This window comes from Desmodus rotundus, unplaced genomic scaffold (genome assembly GCF_022682495.2).
Source record: "Desmodus rotundus isolate HL8 unplaced genomic scaffold, HLdesRot8A.1 manual_scaffold_508, whole genome shotgun sequence".
Taxonomy (NCBI): domain Eukaryota; kingdom Metazoa; phylum Chordata; class Mammalia; order Chiroptera; family Phyllostomidae; genus Desmodus; species Desmodus rotundus.
Genome location: NW_026527597.1, coordinates 1 through 21,866, shown reverse-complemented (window position 1 = coordinate 21,866; position 21,866 = coordinate 1). Strand labels below are relative to the sequence as shown.

Here is a 21,866-nt window from a genome sequence, read left to right as displayed (position 1 = left end):
TGACATCTGTGCGCACCAATCGGGAGTGAGAGAGCGTTTATACCCGTCCGCCCTTCCGGCCCAAGCTCTATTTACCAGGGGCGTGCAGCCCGCCTACCAATCAGAGCGCAGCTGAGTGGCTAGGCAGCCAACCCCGGAGGAGCGGCCGGCCGACGTCCGCCGCACCCAAGAGTTGGGGATGTCCTACAAACCCATCGCCCCCGCCCCCAGCAGCACCCCGGGCTCCAGCACCCCTGGACCCGGCACCCCAGTCCCTACAGGTGAGGATGCAACTCCATCCCTGCTTGCCTCCCCGGGCGGTCGAGGTCTGAAAAAGAAGACGGCCTGCCGCCTACACTCCATGAGCCTCAGTTTGCTGGCCTGTGAAGTGGGCGTGGTCACGTAAGGGCTGTGGGGTGCAGGGGGAGGGGTTTGTCCCTGAAGTTGAATGGCCTGAAATGAAGCATCCCTTTGGAAGGAATCGGACGAGTCCGGTCAGGGGCTTGGACCGCTGGGAAGAGATGTCCCTGTCCTGGGCTGACCTCTTAACTCGCGCATGTTGCAGCCGGAAGTGTCCCATCACCATCAGGCTCGGTGCCGGGAGCCGCTGCCCCTTTCAGACCACTGTTTAACGACTTTGGACCGCCCTCCATGGGCTACGTGCAGGTGAGTGGGGCCGAGAGATTGCCCACGGTTGGGGACTGGAGGCCCCCAGGGCCTGAGCTCACTGCTCTGTTCTCTTTTTGACATAGGCAATGAAGCCACCCGGCGCCCAGGGCTCCCAGAGCACCTACACGGACTTGCTGTCGGTCATAGAGGAGATGGGCAAAGAGATTCGGCCCACCTATGCTGGCAGCAAGAGCGCCATGGAGCGCCTGAAGAGAGGTGAGTGAGGCCAGGCCCACCCCACTTAACCCTGATCCAGGAAGGAAGAACTTCAGGAGGTCCCCTGAACCAAGCTTAGACTAAGGGTCAGGATCAGTATCCATGTGTGTATTGAATTGAATTGAAATTTATTCAGTTTCTAGGGAAGGACTGGGGAATATGTATTTCAACAGGGCAAATTTGGGGATTAGCCAAATCTCTAATGTCATCTAGCCCTTCATAAGAGTATGGTCCCTTGTACTGAAAAGCAAGGGGGTGGGAAGGGAGGGGTCTTTTCTGGAGGGTGAGGGTGGGACTGGAGGGTCGCTGAGACCCTGTATGTTACTTCCCCATCCTCACCCCCACCCCAACCCCAGGCATCATCCATGCCCGGGCCCTAGTCAGAGAGTGCCTGGCAGAGACAGAGCGGAACGCCCGCACGTAACAGGAAGCACCTCCACCTCCGAGTCTGGACCTTTCCTGGCCACTGCAGGGCATCTGCTTCTCCTTGGCCTTCACCCCGAGTTGCGCTTCCTGTCCTGTGTCCCTTGCTGGGTGCCCTCCAGGAACCAGGGGGTGGCTCTCACTCCAGTCGGCGGCACTAACTTGGGACCCCTGGAATAGTTAGCAGCGAGGTCACTGTGAGTCCCACCCATGACCTGCCATCAGTGTTGATCCAACTGGAGCTGTCTTCTTTCTGTGTCCCCACCACTCAGCACTTGCCCAGGACTTCTCACCACTTTGTCTCAAACCCCTTCTCCCCGAGCAGGGCCTCAGAAGGCCTGTCACCTCCCTGCCTTGTCTTCTGGGTGATAGCCTCTCTTTTCTCAGTGTGTCTTTTGCTAAACATGCCCTTTTTGTATAAATAAAAGATAATTTGGAGTTGTTCTCGCAGCTTTTAGCCTTTCTGAGTCTGGTACTTCTGCTAAGCCTGGGTGGGCTGGGAAGAGAGAGGGAAAGAGAAGACTCCAGAGTGGCTCAGTGGCTGGCAGAGAGGCCACTGAGTCTGACGGCCCCTTGTCCCAACCTAGTCCATTGACCTTGGGAGGGACCCTGCCCCTCTCAGCACCGCCCTCATACACGTGGGGCCACCAGGGGGCAGTGCAGGGCCTTGGCCTCCTTCACAGCTGGAGGGCAATGTCACCAGCCTGGGCCTAGATGCCTGGCAAGGTGGAAATGCCAGTTCACTTAAGCCACGCCCTCATGTCTTAATGCCCTAACAGCCTGAATGAATCAGCCCTCAGAGGCTCTGAATATACCCCATCTCAGACTCCATGGGGAGAAGAGGAGGCACTGCTGCTTCCCTCCCCCAGCACCTTTGAAGCAGAGCCAAGGAGAGAGGACTGGATTCCAGCATGGGTGCTGCTATCCACGGCCCCAGCGCCTTTAGTGGATTGGGTGTGGTCCCAAGGGCCAGCCCGCTGGTGTCTCAGCCTTTGCCCGGGGTCTAGTGGCTGGTTGGCAAGACCTGTGGACCCGGAAAGTAGAGGTGGAGCCACACGGAGGGGCTAGTCCTGGGAGTGAATGCAGGCCTCGGCTTGGGTGTGTAGCTGAATGACCCTAGAAGTCTAGCGTGCTGGGACCCTACCTCCGAGGTAGAGGCAAGTCAGAGACCAGCTTCTGGCCAGACTTCGGTGGGAGATGCATTTCCCCTACCCTGGGTGTCAGGTTGGAGGGGCTGGGGAGAATGGGAAGGGGTCTCTGCCGTATTTCCCCAGCACATGGGAGGACTGGGCTAGGGTAGAAATAGAAACCAAGAGTGCTTTGGGGATTCCAAAGAGCACAGAGGGAGGAGTAAAAATCACCAGCATTTGGAGAACTACCTCTTCCCCACCCCCGCCCCAACCCTCCACAGCCTAGAGGAAAGAAGGCAGGGGCCGCCCTCCTCCGCCGCGGGCGGGGTTGCCAGGACCCCGCAGGGGTGGGGAGGGCCCGCCGTGCCCAGGAAGGGGGCGGGGCGGCCGCAGTGACGCGGAGGGCGGCGGGGAGGAACGGCTGGGGCACCAGGGAGAAAGGTCGGGGCCATGGTCTGGCGCTACAACTCCGGAGGGTCCGGCCACTGCTGGAACCCGAGACCAGGGCCGGGGGCACTCAGGGCTCAGACCCATTGCCCGTACGCCCCCGTCCGTGCCCGGTGAGGGGCGCCCGCCCTCAACTAGAGGTGAGCTGGGACGGGCCAAGAACACGGCGAGGGACAGGGATGCTGGGGAGCAGAGGGAAGTGGGGACAATGGGGCCCCTCGCCTCCTCACTGGGTACGAGGTGGTGGGGTAGGATGGGTGTCTGCAACGGAACCGTGGCGCAGGTTGGCGGGGCGGGTCTCTCAGGACTGGACTTGTGGGATACGGAGTGGAGCACTCTGGCCTCAGCCCAAAGAGGGGTCAAACCCTGGGAAGGAAGATGGGGTCCAGGAAGGGTGCTGGGGAAGGAAAGTCGAGGACTGGGCTGCCGGTCAGCGTGGGGAAGGCAGGTCTGGTGGACCACGGGGGTTAGCTATCTGGTCCTGGAAGGCAGGTCCGGGTGTGGGGAACACTTACAGATGCTAAGAGGGGTCCGCACGGGGTTGCTCGGTGGAGAGACACCCTGAGAGATAGAGTTTTAAGTGGACAAAGGGAGTGAGGGACACAGGACCCCACCGACTCCAGAAGAGGGATGTAGGGGACAGCCCAGAGGAGCCAGTTTTGGGAGGCAGGCCCGGAAGGAGGGGCATGGGGGCTCCAGGGGGCGGGTCTCTCAGGAATGCTGTTTTAGGGGGGCTTAAAACGCAGCAGGGGAAGCAAGGCTGGCTAACCCCAAGCCGCCGCTCTGGGGGGCCCGCGTCAGCGCACGGTTGTCACGGCGACGGGCGGGCGGGGGGCGGGGGCTGCGCAGAAAAGAGGTCACTGATCAGCCTCGCTGCGGCTCCCGGGCCCCCGGCAGCGCTGGCTGCAGCGCTGGTCTGGCTTCTGCCTCCCCCGTGGCGGGCGGAAGCATGGGGTCCTTTGGCCCGAGCCCCTTGGCCTGCGCGCAGGGCTCGGGACTGCGCGCCGCCACCCCCGCACTGACTGCCGAGCGGTGCCCTGCGCCAGGCGGAGCAGAGGCCGCGCAGCCGGCAGAGCGCTTTCAGGATGCTCATCAAGGAGTACCACATTCTGCTGCCCATGAGCTTGGACGAGTACCAGGTGGCCCAGCTCTACATGATCCAGGTGAGGGCGATGGAAGCGGGAGACCAAGGGGGCCATACTTCATAATACTTCCATCATACTGCGTGCAAGAGCATGCAGGCCGCACCTGGGACAAGGGGCTGGGGCTCAACTCCAACCAGCCCTGCTCCAGGACAAGAAAGGAGAGGCCAGAGGAGGAGAGAGAGGTGTCTCTCCCCCTACTCCCCCCCCACCCACCCCCGGTTCTGATGCAGGGGGAGGATATAAGGGCTGTAGGAAATAAAGGCGGAAGGGCCTGAAGGTATCTCCTCTCCCCCTCCCCAGGTGCCCAGCCCAAGTATGATCTCCTTTAATCCTCCTTGGAATCTGTAATCTGCTCAGGAGGGGAAGGAGCTCCTGAGGAGGCAAGAGTGAGAGGGAGGGAATAAGGAGGGGTCCCAGGTGATAAAGAAGGGTGGGAGGGAGTCCCCAGAGAGCCCAGGTCAGGGAGATGGGGTGAGGACCAGGCACCAAGACTGAAATAGAGGAGTACCAGGGACCCCAGAGGGTAAAGGGAGGGGGTCTCGGCTAAGAGAAAGGGGGTCGGGGTCTGGGCTTGGGCTGTCAGAAAAGTAGGCCAGGGCAGGCTCTCAGGGAGGCCTGCTCCAGATGTGTTCCCCAGAGCTTTAGGGTCGGCGTTTTCAGAGGCAACAGGACCAGGATCTGGCCTGGAGGCCGAGTGGGCCAAGTTTGGGCTCCAGAGCTATAAGAGGGTGGGATCTGAGTGTTTCAAACTTTGACGGGTGTGGCAGGAGCTGGTTGTGGGGTCCCATGGAGTGAGGGGACTAGGGTCAGGTCCTCAGAGAGGTGGGGGCCTTTTCCACTTTCCTTAGTTCTTCAGCCCACCCACCCCGGCCTCCTTGCTGTCCCTGGAGCCCATGCTCTGGCTCCCCCTGCCTTGAATACTTCCCCCAGCCCCACATCCACTCAGCACCCTCTCTTCCCTCCTGGAAGTCAGGTTCAAATCAGTCATGTTATCTCCTTGAGTCCTTCTCTGACCGTCTGTGGAAGCTGCAAACTCTAGCTCAATCCCCTTAACCCTATTCTATGCCTTCTTTTTCCTGTAGCACTTACCCCTTCTAACATACCATGTAACTTACTTGTTTCTGTGTCTGTCTTCCTCCATTAGTATGTAAATTCCACAAGGTCAGGGGTCGTTGTTCTGTTCATCAGCATATTCTAATTAACATACTCCTAAACATGCCTGGCTAAAGCACTCAGTCGATGGTTGAATGACTGAATGATCCTGATCCTAGGAGCAGCCAGGGTGGGGTAGCCAGAGCAGGGTTTCAGGGGGTTGGAAAGGCTAGATGAGGGCCCCAGACCTGTGCCAGGGGCCAGGCAAAGCTGGGGGCCCCAGGCGCTGGGGCTGAGCTCTGCGTTCTGCTCTGCCCTGGACTACAGAAAAAGAGCCGGGAGGAGTCAAGTGGCGAGGGCAGCGGTGTGGAGATCTTGGCCAACCGGCCGTACACGGACGGGCCCGGTGGCAGTGGGCAGTACACACACAAGGTGTACCACGTGGGCTCCCACATCCCAGGCTGGTTCCGGGCACTGCTGCCCAAGGCCGCCCTGCAGGTGGAGGAGGAATCCTGGAATGCCTACCCCTACACTCGAACCCGGTGAGTGGGCGGGGCGGGCTCAGGGCCACAGGAACAGCCCTGGTGGGCACAGTAGTGACCCTTGCTCCTGCCCTCTGACCAGGTACACCTGCCCCTTTGTGGAGAAATTCTCCATTGAAATAGAGACCTATTACCTGCCTGATGGGGGAGAGCAGCCGAATGTCTTTAACCTGAGCGGGGCTGAGAGGAGACAGCGCATCCTGGGTGAGGCCTGGAGCCAGTGGGGGGACCCTGAAGACCCTCTCGGGCCACCTGACTCCTTGATAGGCAGCCTCTGACAAGCCCCAGGCTCTCTCTGGGCCCAGGCTTCCAGTCTTCGAACAGCTGCCCTCCCTATCCTGAGGAAGGGAAGGGGTGGCGGGGGCTGGAGGGGTCTGGCAGTGCTCAGTGCCACTGGAACCCCCTCAGACACCATCGACATCGTGCGGGATGCAGTGGCCCCAGGCGAGTACAAAGCAGAAGAGGACCCCCGGCTGTACCGCTCCGTTAAGACCGGCCGAGGACCGCTGGCTGATGACTGGGCACGCAAGGCGGCCCAGACGGGGCCCCTCATGTGTGCCTATAAGCTGTGCAAGGTCGAGTTTCGATACTGGGGGATGCAGGCCAAGATTGAGCAGTTCATCCACGACGTCGGTGAGCGCCCGGCTGTGGGGGGTCCTGTTCACCTGGCATGCGCCAGCCCCCGTGTTTGAGCCAGGATGCCCTCAGGCTGCAGGGTCCACAGAAGCATAAAGCTGTCGTTTCTATTTGATGAGCTGCGCACCAAGGCAGAGGGGAGGAGCACAGCCTGCGCCGGGCAGGAGGGTGGGGGTCAGGGGAGACCAGCCTTGAGGTACAGGTAAGAGTCAGGAGGGTAAAAAGCTGGTGGCATGATCTTGAGGTCTAAATTCTCAGCTGTTCTGTGCATCCAACTAGACTTAGCAACCTTCGGGGAGCGGGGTGGGGGGGGGTGGCCACCAGTCCTAACCGGCAACAAGCTCAGAAGTGCAGGCGAGGCTGTGATGGTGGTGGCGTGCTCTCAGGGCCCCTCCCACCCCCCCCCACCCCCCCCCCCCCCCCCCCCCGGCTCCCAGAGACCCACCCATCCTCCAGACATGGTACACAGGAGCCTGGTTCAGGCCACCCTAAACCCAGCCCCACAGCTGCTGGGGTTCAGCCCTGCCCCACCTCCCAGGCCTGAGGGTGGGCCAGCTGCGACCAGAAGAATCCCTAGACGTGGGCCTGGGTTCCACTTTCCTACACGCTCACGGAACCCCAGCGAGCCACTTCCCATCTCCGCACCTTAGTTTTTCCTTCTATAAACGAGGGGAGTTTGGGCCGGATGTTAGAAGCTAATGTCAGTCACAGCATACAGATGGGTTTTTTTAATTGACTTCATTGAGGTGACACTGGTTGATAAAATGAGACGGGTTGCAGGTGCGAGGTTCTGTAACACCATGTGTCGGGTGTGCTGTGTGTTCACCACCCCAAGTCGAGCTTCCGTCCATCACCATTTATTGCCCCCACCCCGTACCCTCATCTACCTCCCCTCCCCTGCCTCTCTTCCCCCAAATCCTTTGCTAATTAATCACTTTTCATGCAAGATTGCCTTTAACACACCCAACACCCCTCAAGGTAAAGACTGTTATTATTCCCATTTTACAGGTGAGCAAATTTAGCTCAGAGAGTAATACAGGTTCCTTGTCTTAATATTTAGAAAAATACGAAAGGCACAAATAAGAAAATAAAAGTTACCCACATAATAACTGTAAGATTCTGATATATTTCCTTCCAGAAGGTTATCATTATAATTCAACCGTTATCACTGTATTTCCTAGATACTGAGATTTCGAACTTTTTTCCCCTCTTAAGATAAAAATATCCCATAATGGGTATCATCTTTCGCTCCACCCTTCATTCTGTGCCAACACTTCCATTAACTATTAACACCTTCATTAACCACCACCAATTTCATTAACTGTTAACGCCTTAATTGTTACCTCCTCTAAAGAAGTCAGCGGGAAGCCTGATGGAGGAGCGGGAATGAGCACCGGCTCCAGCTTCCTGTGGGGTGGGGCACCTGCAGCGCTGAGCTGGGGTGTCCAGAGGGCTAGAAGAGGCATCAGGCAGGGAGGGCAGTGGGGCAGGAAGACAGATGGCCCAGGTTCCACTCCCATCCCCAGACAGCACTTGCCCTGCCCTGCTTTGTGGCTCTGGGTGGGTGGTGTGCCTGGGGGAACCATTGCCCGACCTGGAGGGCTAGGCATGTGGGCGTTGTGGGTGGGGAGGGCCTTGTCCTTGATGCCTGGGCGCCTGCAGGCCTTCGCCGGGTGATGCTGCGAGCCCACCGCCAGGCCTGGTGCTGGCAGGACGAGTGGACGGATCTGAGCATGGCTGACATCCGGGCACTGGAGGAGGAGACCGCCCGCATGCTGGCCCAGCGCATGGCCAAGTGCAGCACGGACAGCGAGGGGCCCGAGGCCCAGCCCCCTGGGAAGCCATGCGCTGAGGCCCGGGCTGGGGCCAGCCATGCTGGCACCCCCGATGGGCCTGAGGCCCCCCTTGGCTCTGACGCCTCACCTGATGCCAGCTTCGGCAAACAGTGGTCCTCATCTTCCCGTTCCTCCTACTCGTCCCAGCACGGAGGTGAGGCTGAGGCCCAGGGACGGGAGGGAGCAGCCATCTGTCTATCTGTCTGGGTTCCCAGGCTGACGCTGATGGGGCCCTGCAGGGGGCGTGTCTCCTCAGAGTTTGTCCGAGTGGCGCATGCAGAACATTGCCCGAGACTCCGAGAACAGCTCTGAAGAAGAGTTCTTTGACGCCCACGGTCAGCGCTCCGGGCCCTGGCTGAGTGGGTGCGTCCCTGAGAAACTCCTCCTACCTCCTGACACAGCCCCTTGTCCCTCCAGAAGGCTTCTGGGACAGTGACGAGGTCTTCCCCAAGGAGATGACCAAGTGGAACTCCAATGACTTTATCGACGCCTTCGCCTCCCCCATGGAGGCTGAGGGGGCACCAGGTAAAGAATCAGGGTGCCAGCACCCCGTAGGCAGTGGAGACTCGGACAGCAAGTCAGCCCTAAGTGAAAAGGGGAGTGTCGATCCAGAGAGGATGCTCCTTAAATACACAGGTGAAGAGCGAGTGGAGAGTGGGTGGGTGGAGGGATGGCTGGAGCATATTCAAGGTGCAGACATCACACAAAGAAAGGAGGAACTCACTGGGAGTCCAGGAAGACTTCCCGTGGGACCTGATGTCGAGGCTGGACTTTGAAGGATTGGACCAGCTCTGTCCGACAGGAATTCTGGTGGTGGTGGAAATGTTCTAGCCACCAGGCACGTGTGGCTGTTCAGCACTTGAAATGTGGTTACTGTGACTGGGGAACTGAAGTCTGAATTGTATTATACTTTCGTTCATCTCAGTCTAAATGGGCACACGTGGACAGCGGCTGCCATTACTGGCAGGGCAGAACTAGAAGGGACTTTCCAGGCCAACAGGCATTGTGGGGAGAGGCATCCCTGGCAGCAAAGGACCGGCCCAGAGATGTGAGCTGAACTGGGAGAGGGGAGCAGTGAGAGACGGTCAGAGGGGTCAGAGGCAGGTGGGGCTTGGGGGTGCCACCCAGGCAGGCAGAAGAGTGGGAGTATCTGGAGTGTCAGATGAAGGGACCCCCACAAACCCCACAGTCCCCTTCACTCTGTGCTCTACAGATCCCGGAGCGGAGGCTGCCAAAGATATGAGGGATGGGGCCCAAGCACCCAGGGACTCGGAGGTAAGTATGACCAGCCACCCTATGTCACAGTCCTGCTCACCCACGTGCCAGGCCACTGCTCTGACTCCCCCGGTACTCCACTGTGCCCCATAGGGCCCAGAAGGAGCTGGGGAGCTGGGGGCCGAGGCATGCGCGGTCCACGCCCTCTTCCTCATCCTGCATAGTGGCAACATCCTGGACTCCGGCCCCGGAGATGCCAACTCCAAGCAGGCAGACGTGCAGACGCTGAGCCTGGCCTTTGAAGCCGTCACCCGAATCCACTTCCCCGAGGCCCTGGGCCACGTGGCACTGCGCCTGGTGCCCTGCCCACCCGTCTGTGCAGCTGCTTATGCCCTTGTCTCCAAGTACTGGTCTGGGGTGGAAGGGTGGGGGGTATATAGGGCCCCCAGGGTGCAGACACCCACCTGGGGGCTCTGGGGACCAGGAAGACCCCAAGGGGGAAGTGGGAGGAGGCTAGGAAGCCAGACACCTTGGCCAGCCAGCCACACAGCAGGACCTCACTTTCCAGTCAATGGCTTCATCACAAAGGCCTCTAGGGTGCTGATGCCGCCCGCAAAGGCCCCAGGGCACTAGGACTTGCCAGCAGGCCAAGGGGACTTGGAGGGGCCATGAAGGGGCTGCAGCCCCCTCACCCACCCACAACCCCTCTTCCTCCAGCCTGAGTCCCTGCAGCCACGACGGCGACAGCTTGTCCCGTTCCCAGGACCACGTTCCCCTGGCTGCCCTGCCACTGTTGGCTACCTCGTCCTCCCGATACCAGAGCGCCGTGGCTGCGGTCATTGCCCGAACCAACCAGGCCTATGCCGCCTTCCTGCGCTCATCTGAGGGTGCTGGCTTCTGCGGGCAGGTCAGGTGCTAGGGCACTCCCAGGAGCTTATTGTGGGGCCCTCCAACCACTTGCCAGCCCCCCTGAGGCGCTGCCCTCTCCCCAAGGTGGTGCTGATTGGAGACGGCGTCGGGGGGATCCTGGGCTTTGATGCGCTCTGTCACAGTGCTGGCACAGGCACCGGGAGCCGGGGCAGCAGCCGCCGAGGGAGCATGGTGAGTGCAGCTGGATGCTGCCTCCTCGGGGTGAAGCCTCTCTCCTTCTCTAAGGCTCTGCCCCTGGAATGTGACCTCTCTGCAAACAGGCCCCCTGCTGCCCCCCATTCTGTCCCCTCTGGGGCACTGCCCACCCACTTTCTTTGACTCCCTGCCTGACATCCAAGCCTCTCTCCTCACTTCCGAGTAAGTAGAAATTACGTCATCTCCAGTCCTAAGGATTTTCTGTTCCCTCTTCCTTCTAGAACAATGAGCTGCTCTCCCCGGAGATCGGTCCAGTGAGGGACCCCCTGGCAGATGGGGTGGAGGGGCTGGGCCGGGCCAGCCCAGAGCCCTCAGCCCTGTCCACCCAGCACACCCCCAGTGACATGGCCAACCCTGAACCTGAGGGCTCTCAGAACAGGTGATATTCCTGCCCCATCATCCCCGCCCTGGGCTTGTACTGGGCTGTGAGGCAGCAGCACCGAGCCGCCCTCCCCCACAGCCTGCAGGTGGCCGCCACAACTGCCCCCTCTTCCGGGGAGCCCAGGCGGGCAAGCACAGCCTCCTGCCCACCCACTGCCACCTCTGAGGCTCCTGATGGCCCCATCAGCGCCGCCCGCCTGGACTTCAAGGTCTCCGGCTTCTTTCTTTTCGGCTCCCCCCTGGGCCTGGTGCTGGCTCTGCGCAAAACCGTGATGCCTGCCTTGGAGGGTGAGCCCTCAGGATGGGGTGGGAGCCGTGCCCCTGCACCAGCTTCTCCAGATTCATCTCACCTGGGATGCCAGCGTTATTGCGACCCCCCTGTACAAATTAAATGGCCTGGCTAGAGAAGGGGAACCCGTGGCACCGAATGAAGGGACAGGCCAATGCCGGGTTTCCCGAAGGGCACCAGGAGGAACTGGTACTCACAGATGCTGTGTGGGAGGGGTCCGATGAGCACGGAAAGCTTCATACTGAACAACCGGCAGATCGCAGGCTCTGCTCTCTTCTTAGCCGAGACCTGTGTCCCTCAGTAGGACCCTGGTGACCTCCCAGGGAGTGAAGTTTGGGAAGCGCTGGCTCGGGGTCACACAGCATGTCAGGGTGCAGCCTCCCACACCCCGCCTCCCTACTTTATCTTCTGGGTACCAGTAGCCCAAATGCGCCCAGCCTGCGAGCAGGTCTACAACCTCTTCCACGCGGCCGACCCCTGCGCCTGCCGTCTCGAGCCCCTGCTGGCCCCCAAGTTCCAGGCCATTGCCCCACTGGCTGTACCCCGCTACCAGAAGTTCCCTCTGGGAGACGGCTCATCCCTGCTGCTGGGTATGCCCCCCAACCAAGATAAATGGGGGAGGGAGGAGGACCTCAGCAGGGAGGGGTGGGGAAGGGCCCCCTTACCCAAGGAGACATGAGGTAGTTCCCGCATCTCTGGTGGCCTCTCACGTCACCATTGCCAGGACCAGGGAGCCCTACGCCAGCCCCCTGGGAGGTCTGCATTCCCCAAACCCTCTGACATTCTCTGCCCAGGGGTCAGTGGTGAGGACTAGGGGAGGCAGAATGACGCTGGTATGGCCGTATGAGAGCAGCCACCAGTGGGGTGGGGGGGGCTGTGGAGTCTGTGCAGCGGTGCCCTGTGACCCATACGCTCCACGCTCCCGTATCAGTGCAGCGTGGACGTGTGGACGAGACGTGTGGGCCTGTGGTGGGGTGGTGGTGACAGGCACCCCAGCAAGGATGTGGATGGCTGGCGGGGCGAGCTAAGAGGAGAGAATGCCCCGACTTGTCACTTCCACCAGATGTGGAGCAGTTTTGCCTCAGCTAAGACCTGACAAGGGAGGGCTGGCAGGGAAGATGGTGGAGGTGTGGGGAAGCCCGGCAGGAGGGCAGCGGGCCCAGCCTGCAGCTGAGGTTGCCCCTCCTCTCCAGCTGACACCCTGCAGACGCACTCAGGCCTCTTTCTGGAGGAGCTGGAGATGGTGCCCTCAACACCCACCTCCACCAGCGGTGCCTTCTGGAAGGGCAGTGAGTTAGGCACAGAGCCACAGGCCCAGCCAACTGCTCCCACCAGCACCAGTGAGGTGGTTAAGAGTAAGTCAGCCAGACACCCAGCCAGGGGAGGGCGCCCTTGTTCCGTTTCCAGAGCCCAGCGGACACACCACTACTCCCAGCATCTGGTCTGGAAACCCCCCTCCTCCAGCACCCAGCCCAGACTCAGAAAAGCAGGCTGGGGGAAAGGAGGCGGGGAAAGGCACCCAGGGGCCAGGCCAGTGGGCATGGGGTGGAAGGCCACCCTGACTCACTGCCCACCGTGGCTGTGCAGTCCTGGAGAGATGGTGGGGGACCAAGCGGATAGACTACTCGCTCTACTGCCCCGAGGCGCTCACTGCCTTCCCCACCGTCACGCTGCCTCACCTCTTCCACGCCAGCTACTGGGAGTCGGCCGACGTGGTAGCCTTCATCCTGCGCCAGGTGGGCCGGGATACAGGATAGGAGATGGGAACTATGCGAACCCGACAAGGATAGGGAGCTGTGGACTGGGGGAGGGGCAGCCCTAGGGCCCTGTTCACGTGACCTAGACCCGGCCTGCTAGGTGATCGAGAAAGAGCAGCCACAGCTGGCCGAGTGCGAGGAGCCGTCCATCTACAGCCCGGCCTTCCCCAGGGAGAAGTGGCAGCGCAAACGCACGCAAGTCAAGATCCGAGTAAGTGCACTGCCCCTTCGAGCCCTCAAAAGCTAGGCCCCGCCCCTCTCCCCAGGTCCCCGCCCCCACGGTCTTCCGTGGTCGGGGGCCCCACCTAATCGTACCTCTGCCCCGCCCCTGGGAACAACTGGTCGCTCGCCCCCCCTTCCCTGAAACTTCTGGTTATCAGGCTGTGTGCTCTTGCCATCTCGTCCTGCCAGAATGTCACTTCCAACCACCGGGCGAACGACACGGTGGTGTGCGAAGGCCGCCCCCAGGTGCTGAATGGGCGCTTCATGTATGGGCCCTTGGACGTGGTCACGCTCACCGGAGAGAAGGTTAGGACCCAGTGGCCTTGGCCCCGGGTAGACCCGCCCCCCATTGGTCAACTGCGCCCCCAAGTGGGAGTTCAGGGTCCTGCTTCCTGTCCCCTGGATAGCCCTGGGCCTGCCAGGTTGAGTGCTCAGCCCCACCCACCCCAGATGACAGGCCTGCCTCTACCCTCCATTCAAAGTCAGGGGGTGCCCGGGCTCTCCACCCCTCGGGCACTCTCACTCCCTCTTCTCACCAGGTGGACATCTACATCATGACACAGCCGCTGTCCGGCAAGTGGATCCACTTTGGCACGGAGATCACCAACAGCTCGGGCCGCCTCACCTTTCCGCTGCCCGCGGAGCGCGCGCTGGGCATCGGCGTCTACCCAGTGCGCATGATGGTTAGGTGAGCATGTGGTGGGCCAGTCCCGTGGGGAGTTGGACTCTGCTGGGCCTCACCACCACCCGCCCCCAGGCCACTCACACCGCTGTGGGCTGCAGGGGCGACCACACCTATGCTGAGTGCTGCCTGACAGTGGTGGCCCGCGGCACCGAGGCTGTGGTCTTCAGTATAGATGGCTCCTTCACTGCCAGTGTCTCCATCATGGGCAGCGACCCCAAAGTGCGCGCCGGCGCTGTGGATGTGGTCAGGTAGGAGCGGCCACTGCCAGGCTCACCCTGGAGACCAGTCCCCACAACTGGCACCTGGAGCTGACCGCCACCCCATCCCGCAGGCACTGGCAGGATGCAGGCTATCTGATTGTGTACGTGACCGGCCGGCCTGATATGCAGAAGCACCGTGTGGTAGCCTGGCTGTCACAGCACAACTTCCCCCATGGGGTCGTCTCCTTCTGCGATGGCCTCACCCATGACCCGCTGCGCCAGAAAGCCATGTTTCTGCAGAGCCTGGTGCAGGAGGTGTGGCGGCTGGGAAGGGTCCCACCTCTGCCCTCAGCCCATCTCTAGGACCTTAAGTGATAAGGGAGGTCCCTATGGTCCTGTCCTATCGAGCTTCAAGGGGCCCCTACTCCTTAGGGCCCACTAGGGAGATCTACTCAGTCCTGCCTCCCATCGATGCCTGGTGATGTAGGACTCTCTGCCCCTCCTCTGCCCAACTAACTTGGCTCCCTAAGCTCTCTGACCTGGGAAGCCCACCAGACGCCACCCCAGCCTCATGCCCTGTCCCAGGGGTGGCTCACTGGCCTCTCCCATCACAGGTAGAACTGAACATCGTGGCTGGTTATGGGTCCCCCAAAGATGTGGCCGTATATGCAGCACTGGGCCTGCCCCCCAGCCAGACCTACATCGTGGGCCGTGCCGTAAGAAAGCTGCAAGCACAGTGCCAGGTGAGGGTCAAGTGGGGGTAAGGACTGGGAGCCTGGGTCTGAGGTCATAAGGTCTTCCTGTGTTAAGAAGAGCCAGCCCTGGCTAGTGTGGCTCAGTGGATTGAACGCCAGCCTGCAAACCAAAGGATCACCGGTTCGATTCCCAGTCAGGGCACAGGCCTGAGTTGCAGACCAGGTTCCCAGTAGGGGGTGCTCGAGAGGCAACCACACATTGATGTTTCTCTCCCTCTTTCTCCTCTCTAAAAAGAAGAGCCCGAGGGTGTTGGCTATAAGAATGGCCTGCCCCAGGGGACCTGGGATCCTCCTAGAACAGGGGTCACGAGCAGCTTGGAGCTGCTGAGCAGACCAGTATTGGTCACTCAGGCTGGAGTGCTGGCTCCATTGTGGCATGGCCCTGGGCACGGGCCTTGCCCTTTCTAAGCCCCATTTCCTGTATGTAAAATGGAAAGATGGCATTGACCTTGACAGCTATCATGGTCATTCGACTTACTGCACATCAACACGCACAGGCACAAAAAGTGCTTGCTAACCCTTAGCTACTATTATTAACCTCCACCTCCCCACGACTGTGTTTATAGGTGAGGCAACTGAGGCCTAGGGAGGTGCAGAGCTAGGAGTCAAGCTAAGGTAGCACTGTCTGGGAGCCTGGAGAGGACGAGGTAGGGGAGCAGTGTATGGGCCTCAAACCACCATCCTTTCATCCCTGCCCACCTCTGTCCACAGTTCCTGTCAGATGGCTATGTGGCCCACCTGGGCCAGCTGGAAGCTGGCTCCCACTCTCATGCCCCCACGGGACCCTCAAGAGCCACCCTGGCCAAGAGCAGCTATGGTGGGGCTGCCCCTGTGGACTTCCTCCGCAAACAGAGCCAGCTGCTTCGCTCCAGGGGTCCCAGCCAGGTGGATCGGGAGGGCCCAGGGACACCGCCCACCATGCTGGCCCGGGGCAAGGCCCGAAGCATCAGCCTCAAGTTGGACTGCGGAGAGTGAGGCCCACACTTGGCTGGACCTGGGTTATTTATTCACACATTCAGGGGCCTGAGTGGCCATGTGTGAGAGGCTGGGAGCCCAGACCCCTGGCCCTGGCCCTGGGCCCCCAGCTCCACACCCTGCATCTTTGCCTGCCCCTCAACATTACTTTCCTTTCATGTGTGGGGACCCATCCCGGGGGCAGCAAGAAGGGGGCAGGGAGCAACAAGGACCCAGAGGCTTTTCCAGTATATAAACCATGGAAATAAACACCGCCAGCTTCCCACCTGATTGCCCACTTGCCTTTGTCTCGCGGGGCAGTCAAGCCTACAGTTTCTAGTTCTATGAGGATACTGATGGACAGAGGGGGCCAGGATGTGCCCAGGACCATACAGCACATCAGAAGCAGGGCCAGGAGGGGGGCCTGGGTCTCGTGGAGGGCTCTGTCCTCCCTACTCCCCAAGCAAGGCCTTTTTCTGAAGTCAGCCCAGACTTGGCTTCTCCCCGAAACCTCTGCCTCCAGAAGCCGAGACCAGGGGACTGCTGGATCAGAGGCTGGAGGGGGCGGGAGGGGGGGGAAGGAGAGCATCTCACTGAAGCAAAAACTTTGCCACTTGCTCCCTTAAGACTGAAGGCCCCTGGGCACTGCATCCCTGGCCAGCCAGAAGCCTTTTGCTGCAGAGGTCATCCTCATTTCTCTGCCAGGGACACTGAGGCCCAGAGAGGTCTCAGAGCTGGTGAACGGGGAGCTGGGGCTGGAACCACCACCCAAGTACCAGGAAATGTGAGGTGATGGTGCTGGCTCCCCCAGTGGATTAGCTCCACAGGCCCACAGAGAGATAAATAAGGCCTTTATGTACAGAGAAGCATGATGTAGTGGGGGCGAGTGGGCTGGTGGCAGCAGCAGAGAGCTGGGCAGGATGGGCTGGACCTGTCAGTGGGAGAAGATGCCCCGGAAGCGAGCCTTGTCCTCCTCGTCCTTCTGCCGGATCCGTGTCTCCAGGGCCCGAAGCTCCCGGCTCACGGTGTGTGCCAGGCTGGGGTCCAGCTCCAGCACCTTGGCAAAGTCAGCCTGGGCCTCCTGGGCATTCCACACAGCTGCATGTGCCTTGCCCCGCTTGAAGTAGGCCTTGACGTTGTCTGCAGGGGGTGGCAGCAGGCAGCAGGCATGTAAGGGCCTGAGGGGGGACCCGCTGGCTGCCCGGGCTGCCTGCTGGCACTAATGGGCCCATCCTGGAGCAGAGCACTCTCAACCTTACGACAGCACTCATACCTCCAGCACAGCGAGGCCCACAGCCCTGCCTGGCGGGGAGTATTTGGCCAAGCTGTGGGAGCTCGGAATAGGGGTGATGTCCAAGGCTCAGTCTTGCACCCCAGTGCCCTGCAGTGCTAAGGAGGAGCAGGCCACTCACCTGACCCCGCCCACCCTCCCAGCCCCCTGCTGGTGCTCACCGTCATACTTGTTGAGGATGGAGGAGCAGTGGTCCAGGACTTCGTAATACTCCTGGGCCACCAGCTTGCACTGACAGTAGTTGAGCAGCAGCGGAGTGATCTGCTGATCCAGCTGGATCCAGTCTGGGGACCCAGGCTGTTCCTGGGGACATGGCAGCAGGGACAGGAAAGCTGATGAGACCTGGGACCCAGGCTTCACCTCAGGCCCCCACCCACCAGCCACAGCCTGGGGGTAGCACCTTCATCTGCAGGTTCTTGAGGCAGGCGATGGCGTCGTAGTACTTGGCGGCGGCCTCCTTCACGTGGCCCTCACGGTACAGCCGGTTGCCCTCCTGGTGGATGACGGGCACCGCCTTTGCCTTCTCCTCATCCGTCATTGCCCATGGGTCCTGCTGGTAAGTTCCAGGGCTTTCCACCTGCCAGGGCATGGGCCAAGTTATGGGAAACCCCAAGCTCCAAACAATGGATGCCAAAACTACAACTGCTTGTTCCTTCGCTGACCATTCACCAAACATGTATGTACCCCTCCTACGTGCCCAGCACTGTGCCAGGTTCTAGAAACAGAACAGTAACAAGACAGGGAAGACCCCTGCCCTCACAGAGACCTGAAGGGGCAGGTGGGGCCCCAGGAGGGAACCCCATGGGAACAGCCAGGGGTCCCACACCGGTGTTCTTGTACCTGCCCTGCCGTAACTCCCCCCAACATTCTATCCATAGAACCCACAAGACCTGGGTGGGGCTCAAGGCCAGCTCCCGCTCTGAGGCTGGGCTGTGGCAGTTTTTCTGGGCACCCGAGCCTTGGCGATTCCTCACCTTGAGCATCTCAATGTCAAAGATGAGAGGCTGGGGGTTCTGCTGCAGGGCGTCCAGGTCCGCGTGGCCCAGGGAAGTGTGCTCGTGCATCTGGGCGATGCCGCAGCAGTGCCGCTGGCCCTCCAGGGGGTCCTTGCCAGCTGCGATGTTACGTAAACTCTTGGCCACGAGCGGATACAGGACCACGTGCTGCAGGAGAGTGAGTGGGCACCAGGGGCTCTGTCAGTGTGGTCCAAGAGCCCCAGGCCCCCGCCCAGTCATCACCTGAGAAAGAATGCTGAGGCTGGAGGGGAACCACAGTTGGTCCAGCCTCGTTCCGCTGAAACTCAGGAGGGCTTTCCCCTCAGGACTCCAGCCTCCCAGCATCCACTCTCCCAGGGTGGCCCCCACCTCCTTCTACACACTCAGGCCACCAAACCAAGACAAGCACTTCCCCCCACAATGTCCCCCCCACAACCACACTCTCGCACTGCCAACCCATCTCCCCTGTCCTTACAGGAGTGCAGCCCACAGGTGGGACTCACCACATTCTGTTCCCAGAGCCTTTGCCTTCTCTCCTGCCCCGGCCCCTACCCCATTCAGGGCCTAGCTCACTGCTGAGCTCAGCAGCTTCACAACCCACAGCAGGGGAGACCCTCAGGTCTGGGGGACCCAGCCTTTCCCCTTTCACTAGAAACAGCTGCTGGGATGGAGAAGCAAGACTACCGCACCTCAGTCTGCACAGCTCACCTCACTGACCCTGCTGTCTGCATTCAGCCAGCAGACACTCCTGAGTGTTGGCTCTGGGCTGGCCCACTCTGGGCATTTTGAAGCTGGAGGTCGACAAGCCCAACCCCTGCCCTGAAGCAGCTGAGACCCAGGCAGAGGACCAGATCCTGGCCATGCCGGACAAGATGGGTTGGAGAACCCAGAGGAGGGGTTCAACCCAACCACTCACTAGTAGGCAGGGAGGGCTTCGTGGGGGTGGTGACCCAGGAATTCACTGTGAGGTATGAGGGAGGATCTTGGCCAAAAAGAGGATGGAAAGGAAAGACAGGGAGGTGAGTGGGAGGGGCCAGACCCTGCAGGGCCATGTGAGCAGCTATAGCTTACGCTCTAGCCTGGTGGTGACCAGGAGCTACAGAGTCCCGAAGCAAGGAGTTGAGTGGGTCACTTGCATTTGACAACCAGGCTATAGTCTGGCTAATGAAGAAGAGAAGGCAGAATAGAGGCCGGGATGCCCTGGTGGGAGTCGGTGGTGACCTAACCAGGGTAGAGGCCCTGGGATGGGGACCAGGAATGGCTGGACAGACACCACAGACACCATAGGCACTGCAGGCAGGTGCGGGACACCAGGTACCTTGACGTCGCAGTGGAACTGGGCGATCTCCCCCTCACGCATGGTGCTCACGATGGTCTCCCACACGGGCAGCTTGAACTTCTTTCCAATGATGAGCTCCATGGGCTTGCCATGCAGACGGCTGTCATCCAGCACAGCGCCCTCCCCATCGCTGTGCAGAGTCCGGTAGTGGAATGTGGCCTGCAGGCCACATGTGAGATCAGGCAAGGACACAAACCCTCACCCAGCCCCTGAGGACAAGGCCAGCTCCAGCCTTCAGACAGCAGAAGGGACAGCTTGCCCAGGGGTTAGCACCTGACCCTTACCCCACCACCCAAGTGAGGAAACTGAGTCAAGAAGAGGGAAGTAGTAAGAGGCCCAAGTCACATGGCTAGTGGATAGACGGCCTAGGAGGGGAGACCAGCAGCCAGCACCAATCACTCTTCCAACAAGTACTCACTGGGCACCTACTATGCACCGGAGCTCTGTGCTAGATGTGGCAGTGAACAAAACACAAAATCCCTGCCCCCCGGAGCTCACATGGACCATCTGGAAGAAAGAGATCGGCCTCCTGCCTGGTGCTGCTCAGTGGATTGAGCCTGTGAACCTAAAGGTCACCAGCTCGATTCCCAGTCAGGGCACATGCCTGGGTTGCAGACGCTGTCCCCAGTTGGGGGGTGCACGAGGGGCAACTGATTAATGTTTCTCTCCCTCTCTTTCTTCCTCCCTTCCCTCTCTCTAAAAATAATAAGTAAAATCTTAAGAGAGAGAGAGAGAGAGAGACAGGGAGAGAGGGAGAGAGAGAGATGGGCCTCAAACAACAATGTGCTCTGTAAGGTGGAGACAAGTGCTACACATCAGAAAACAAACAGCAGCAGGTGGGGCAGGAGTTTACATGAGACGGGGAATGCAGCCTTAAGCGGAGATCTAAAGGTAGTAGTGGGAGAAGCAAGCCAGGCATGTGCAAGGCGGTGTGAACTTTCTAAGCCAGAAGAACAGCAGCGCAAAAGCCTTGCAGAGGGACAGTGTGTGGTGCGTTCAAGAAGCACTGGGGCCCCTGTGGCAGGTGAGTGACTGCAGGGGAGGGGTGCACTGTGGGGTCACAGGGTCGGCAGGTGTGGACCCCCACCCTGGGGCCTATAGCCTGTACAGGTGAGGGCCTTGTTTTTTACTCTGAGATGGAAGCAACTTGGAAGAGGAAGGAGAGCAGGTTGTAGAAGGGTGAGGGCAGAAGTAGGAAGGCAAGGTAGGAGGTTACTGCAATAACCCAGGGAAAACCATGGCGGCCTGGACCAGAGTGGTAATGAGAAAAGTGGTAGGTAGTCAGACCCTGGGTGTACTTTGAGGATTTGCTGTGGGGCGGGAGAGAACAGGAGGAACCATGGAGACTTCAAGGTTTTTGGCCTGAGCAGTGAGGCTGGAGGTGCCCTTAACCAAAATGGGGAAGGTGTGGGTGGAGCAGGTTAAGTCCGAGTTGCCAATCAGACACCTAGGTGGAGATGGTGAGTAGAGAGTTAGTTTTCAGGTTTAAGGGACAGGTAAAGGCAGAGATGTACACGTGGGCTCGTCCAGGCATAGCGCACGTTAGGAGATGAGACTGGATGAAGTCCTCTGGGGAGGGGGGTGGGGTTAGTGCGGAGGGAAGGGGTCTGAAGACCCAACCCTCGACCCGCCATTGTTAGAGGAGATCACACCCTTCACCAGCTGCCACCCTGCTTCTCTGAACTCGGTTTCCACATCGGTGAAACGGCGTGTGGAAACGAAAGGGAATAAACTTGGAAACCATTTAGCACGGTGCTCCTATAGTGAGCACTACATCAGTGCTGGTGACTGGTCATTTAATATCGCCTGTCCCTGTTTTTTCAGTGCCATTGTTCACAAAACTTTACTCTCTTTACAACGTTCTCTCCTGGTGTCTGTTCCATCCAGAATCTCCCTTGCCAGGGCCTTCTTCCTTCTTCAAGGCCACCAACCCCCAGCCCATGGGGGCCCTTCTCAGATCCCAAGTTTCCAGCTCAGGGTCTTCTCCAGCGACGTGTCTATGCAAGCACTGAGGGCAAACACTCCCCAACCTGTTTATGCCTCATGACGGCCTCCCGGGCCAATACAGTCACAGGGCCAAGTTGGGGGCGGGGCAGACGCATCCAAAATCATCCCTTACTTAAATTCAGACCAATCAGCGTCGAGCTCCGCATGTGTGCTGTAGGGTCATGGGCCGCTGCTCTCTAGGCATGCGCAACCTCTCGCCTAAGGCCTCCTCCCGCCTCGCCAGCGCACAGTGCCGCAGAGGGGTTAAGGCACCGCGCTAAGACACTAACCTTGGTTCCATCGTTAAAGTCAGGGAGCTCTCCTCGACCCTCCTGTATCACACGCTTTTGGATCCCGTCCTCCCGGAGGCTTGCGATGACATCCGCCATCCTCCTTACCCGCTGCTCTGTTTCGGCAACTTCCGGACTCTCTCGGCAGCTTCCGGACCTGCTTCGGCAACTTCTGGCGCTTCGGCAACTTCCGAGGTAGCGCCATTTAGGCTGAGGGCAGACGCCAAAAAGGGAGTGATTGTGGAAATGGACGGTGATTGGTTCTCTG

At 60.0% G+C, this 21,866-nt stretch overlaps 3 protein-coding genes across 8 annotated transcripts; 2 read left to right on the top strand and 1 right to left on the bottom strand.

Moving 5' to 3' along the window:
* On the top strand, positions 1–1,595 carry CDK2AP2 (cyclin dependent kinase 2 associated protein 2; the record flags this gene model as incomplete). Of its 2 annotated transcripts, none has more annotated exon segments than XM_024574141.3 (4): positions 1–260; positions 545–645; positions 732–864; positions 1,221–1,595. In XM_024574141.3, coding segments are annotated over 4 exon segments (384 nt in total). In that variant the 3' UTR covers positions 1,289–1,595.
* A 1,203-nt stretch (positions 1,596–2,798) lies between these two features.
* On the top strand, positions 2,799–15,983 carry PITPNM1 (phosphatidylinositol transfer protein membrane associated 1). 5 transcript variants are annotated; one of them, XM_045183309.3, is made up of 24 exons: positions 2,800–3,004; positions 3,911–4,027; positions 5,429–5,643; positions 5,726–5,847; positions 6,052–6,276; positions 7,942–8,268; positions 8,354–8,449; positions 8,532–8,639; positions 9,328–9,389; positions 9,483–9,733; positions 10,047–10,236; positions 10,323–10,430; positions 10,676–10,833; positions 10,915–11,123; positions 11,547–11,714; positions 12,318–12,479; positions 12,712–12,860; positions 12,982–13,092; positions 13,293–13,409; positions 13,643–13,791; positions 13,887–14,036; positions 14,120–14,303; positions 14,603–14,731; positions 15,455–15,983. In XM_045183309.3, the coding sequence occupies exons 2-24, from the start codon at positions 3,950–3,952 to the stop codon at positions 15,716–15,718; spliced, it is 3,732 nt and encodes a 1,243-aa protein (XP_045039244.2). In that variant the 5' UTR covers positions 2,800–3,004; positions 3,911–3,949; the 3' UTR covers positions 15,719–15,983. The 5 variants fall into 5 exon arrangements, 4 of the variants coding, with proteins under 4 accessions (XP_045039244.2, XP_024429926.2, XP_071076593.1 ...); XM_024574158.4 differs by having other exon boundaries at positions 11,544–11,714; XM_071220492.1 differs by having other exon boundaries at positions 3,853–4,027.
* A 548-nt stretch (positions 15,984–16,531) lies between these two features.
* On the bottom strand, positions 16,532–21,692 carry AIP (AHR interacting HSP90 co-chaperone; the record flags this gene model as incomplete). The annotated part of the gene is given in 6 exon segments (XM_024574156.3): positions 16,532–16,837; positions 17,150–17,291; positions 17,389–17,565; positions 17,963–18,151; positions 19,302–19,481; positions 21,599–21,692. Coding segments are annotated over 6 exon segments (988 nt in total), but the record flags the coding sequence as incomplete, so codon positions are not given.
* Between the last annotated feature and the right edge of the window lie 174 nt (positions 21,693–21,866).

What these genes read in the sequence shown, in the direction of transcription:
- PITPNM1 (XM_024574158.4), top strand. Translation starts at nt 3,950, where the DNA reads ATGCTCATCAAGGAGTACCACATTCTGCTGCCCATGAGCTTGGACGAG. An exon ending in GCAGCCGCCGAGGGAGCATG is followed by an intron (nt 10,431 to 10,675) that starts GTGAGTGCAGCT and finishes TCTTCCTTCTAG; the next exon opens with AACAATGAGCTGCTCTCCCC. An exon ending in GGCGCTGTGGATGTGGTCAG is followed by an intron (nt 14,037 to 14,119) that starts GTAGGAGCGGCC and finishes CCCATCCCGCAG; the next exon opens with GCACTGGCAGGATGCAGGCT.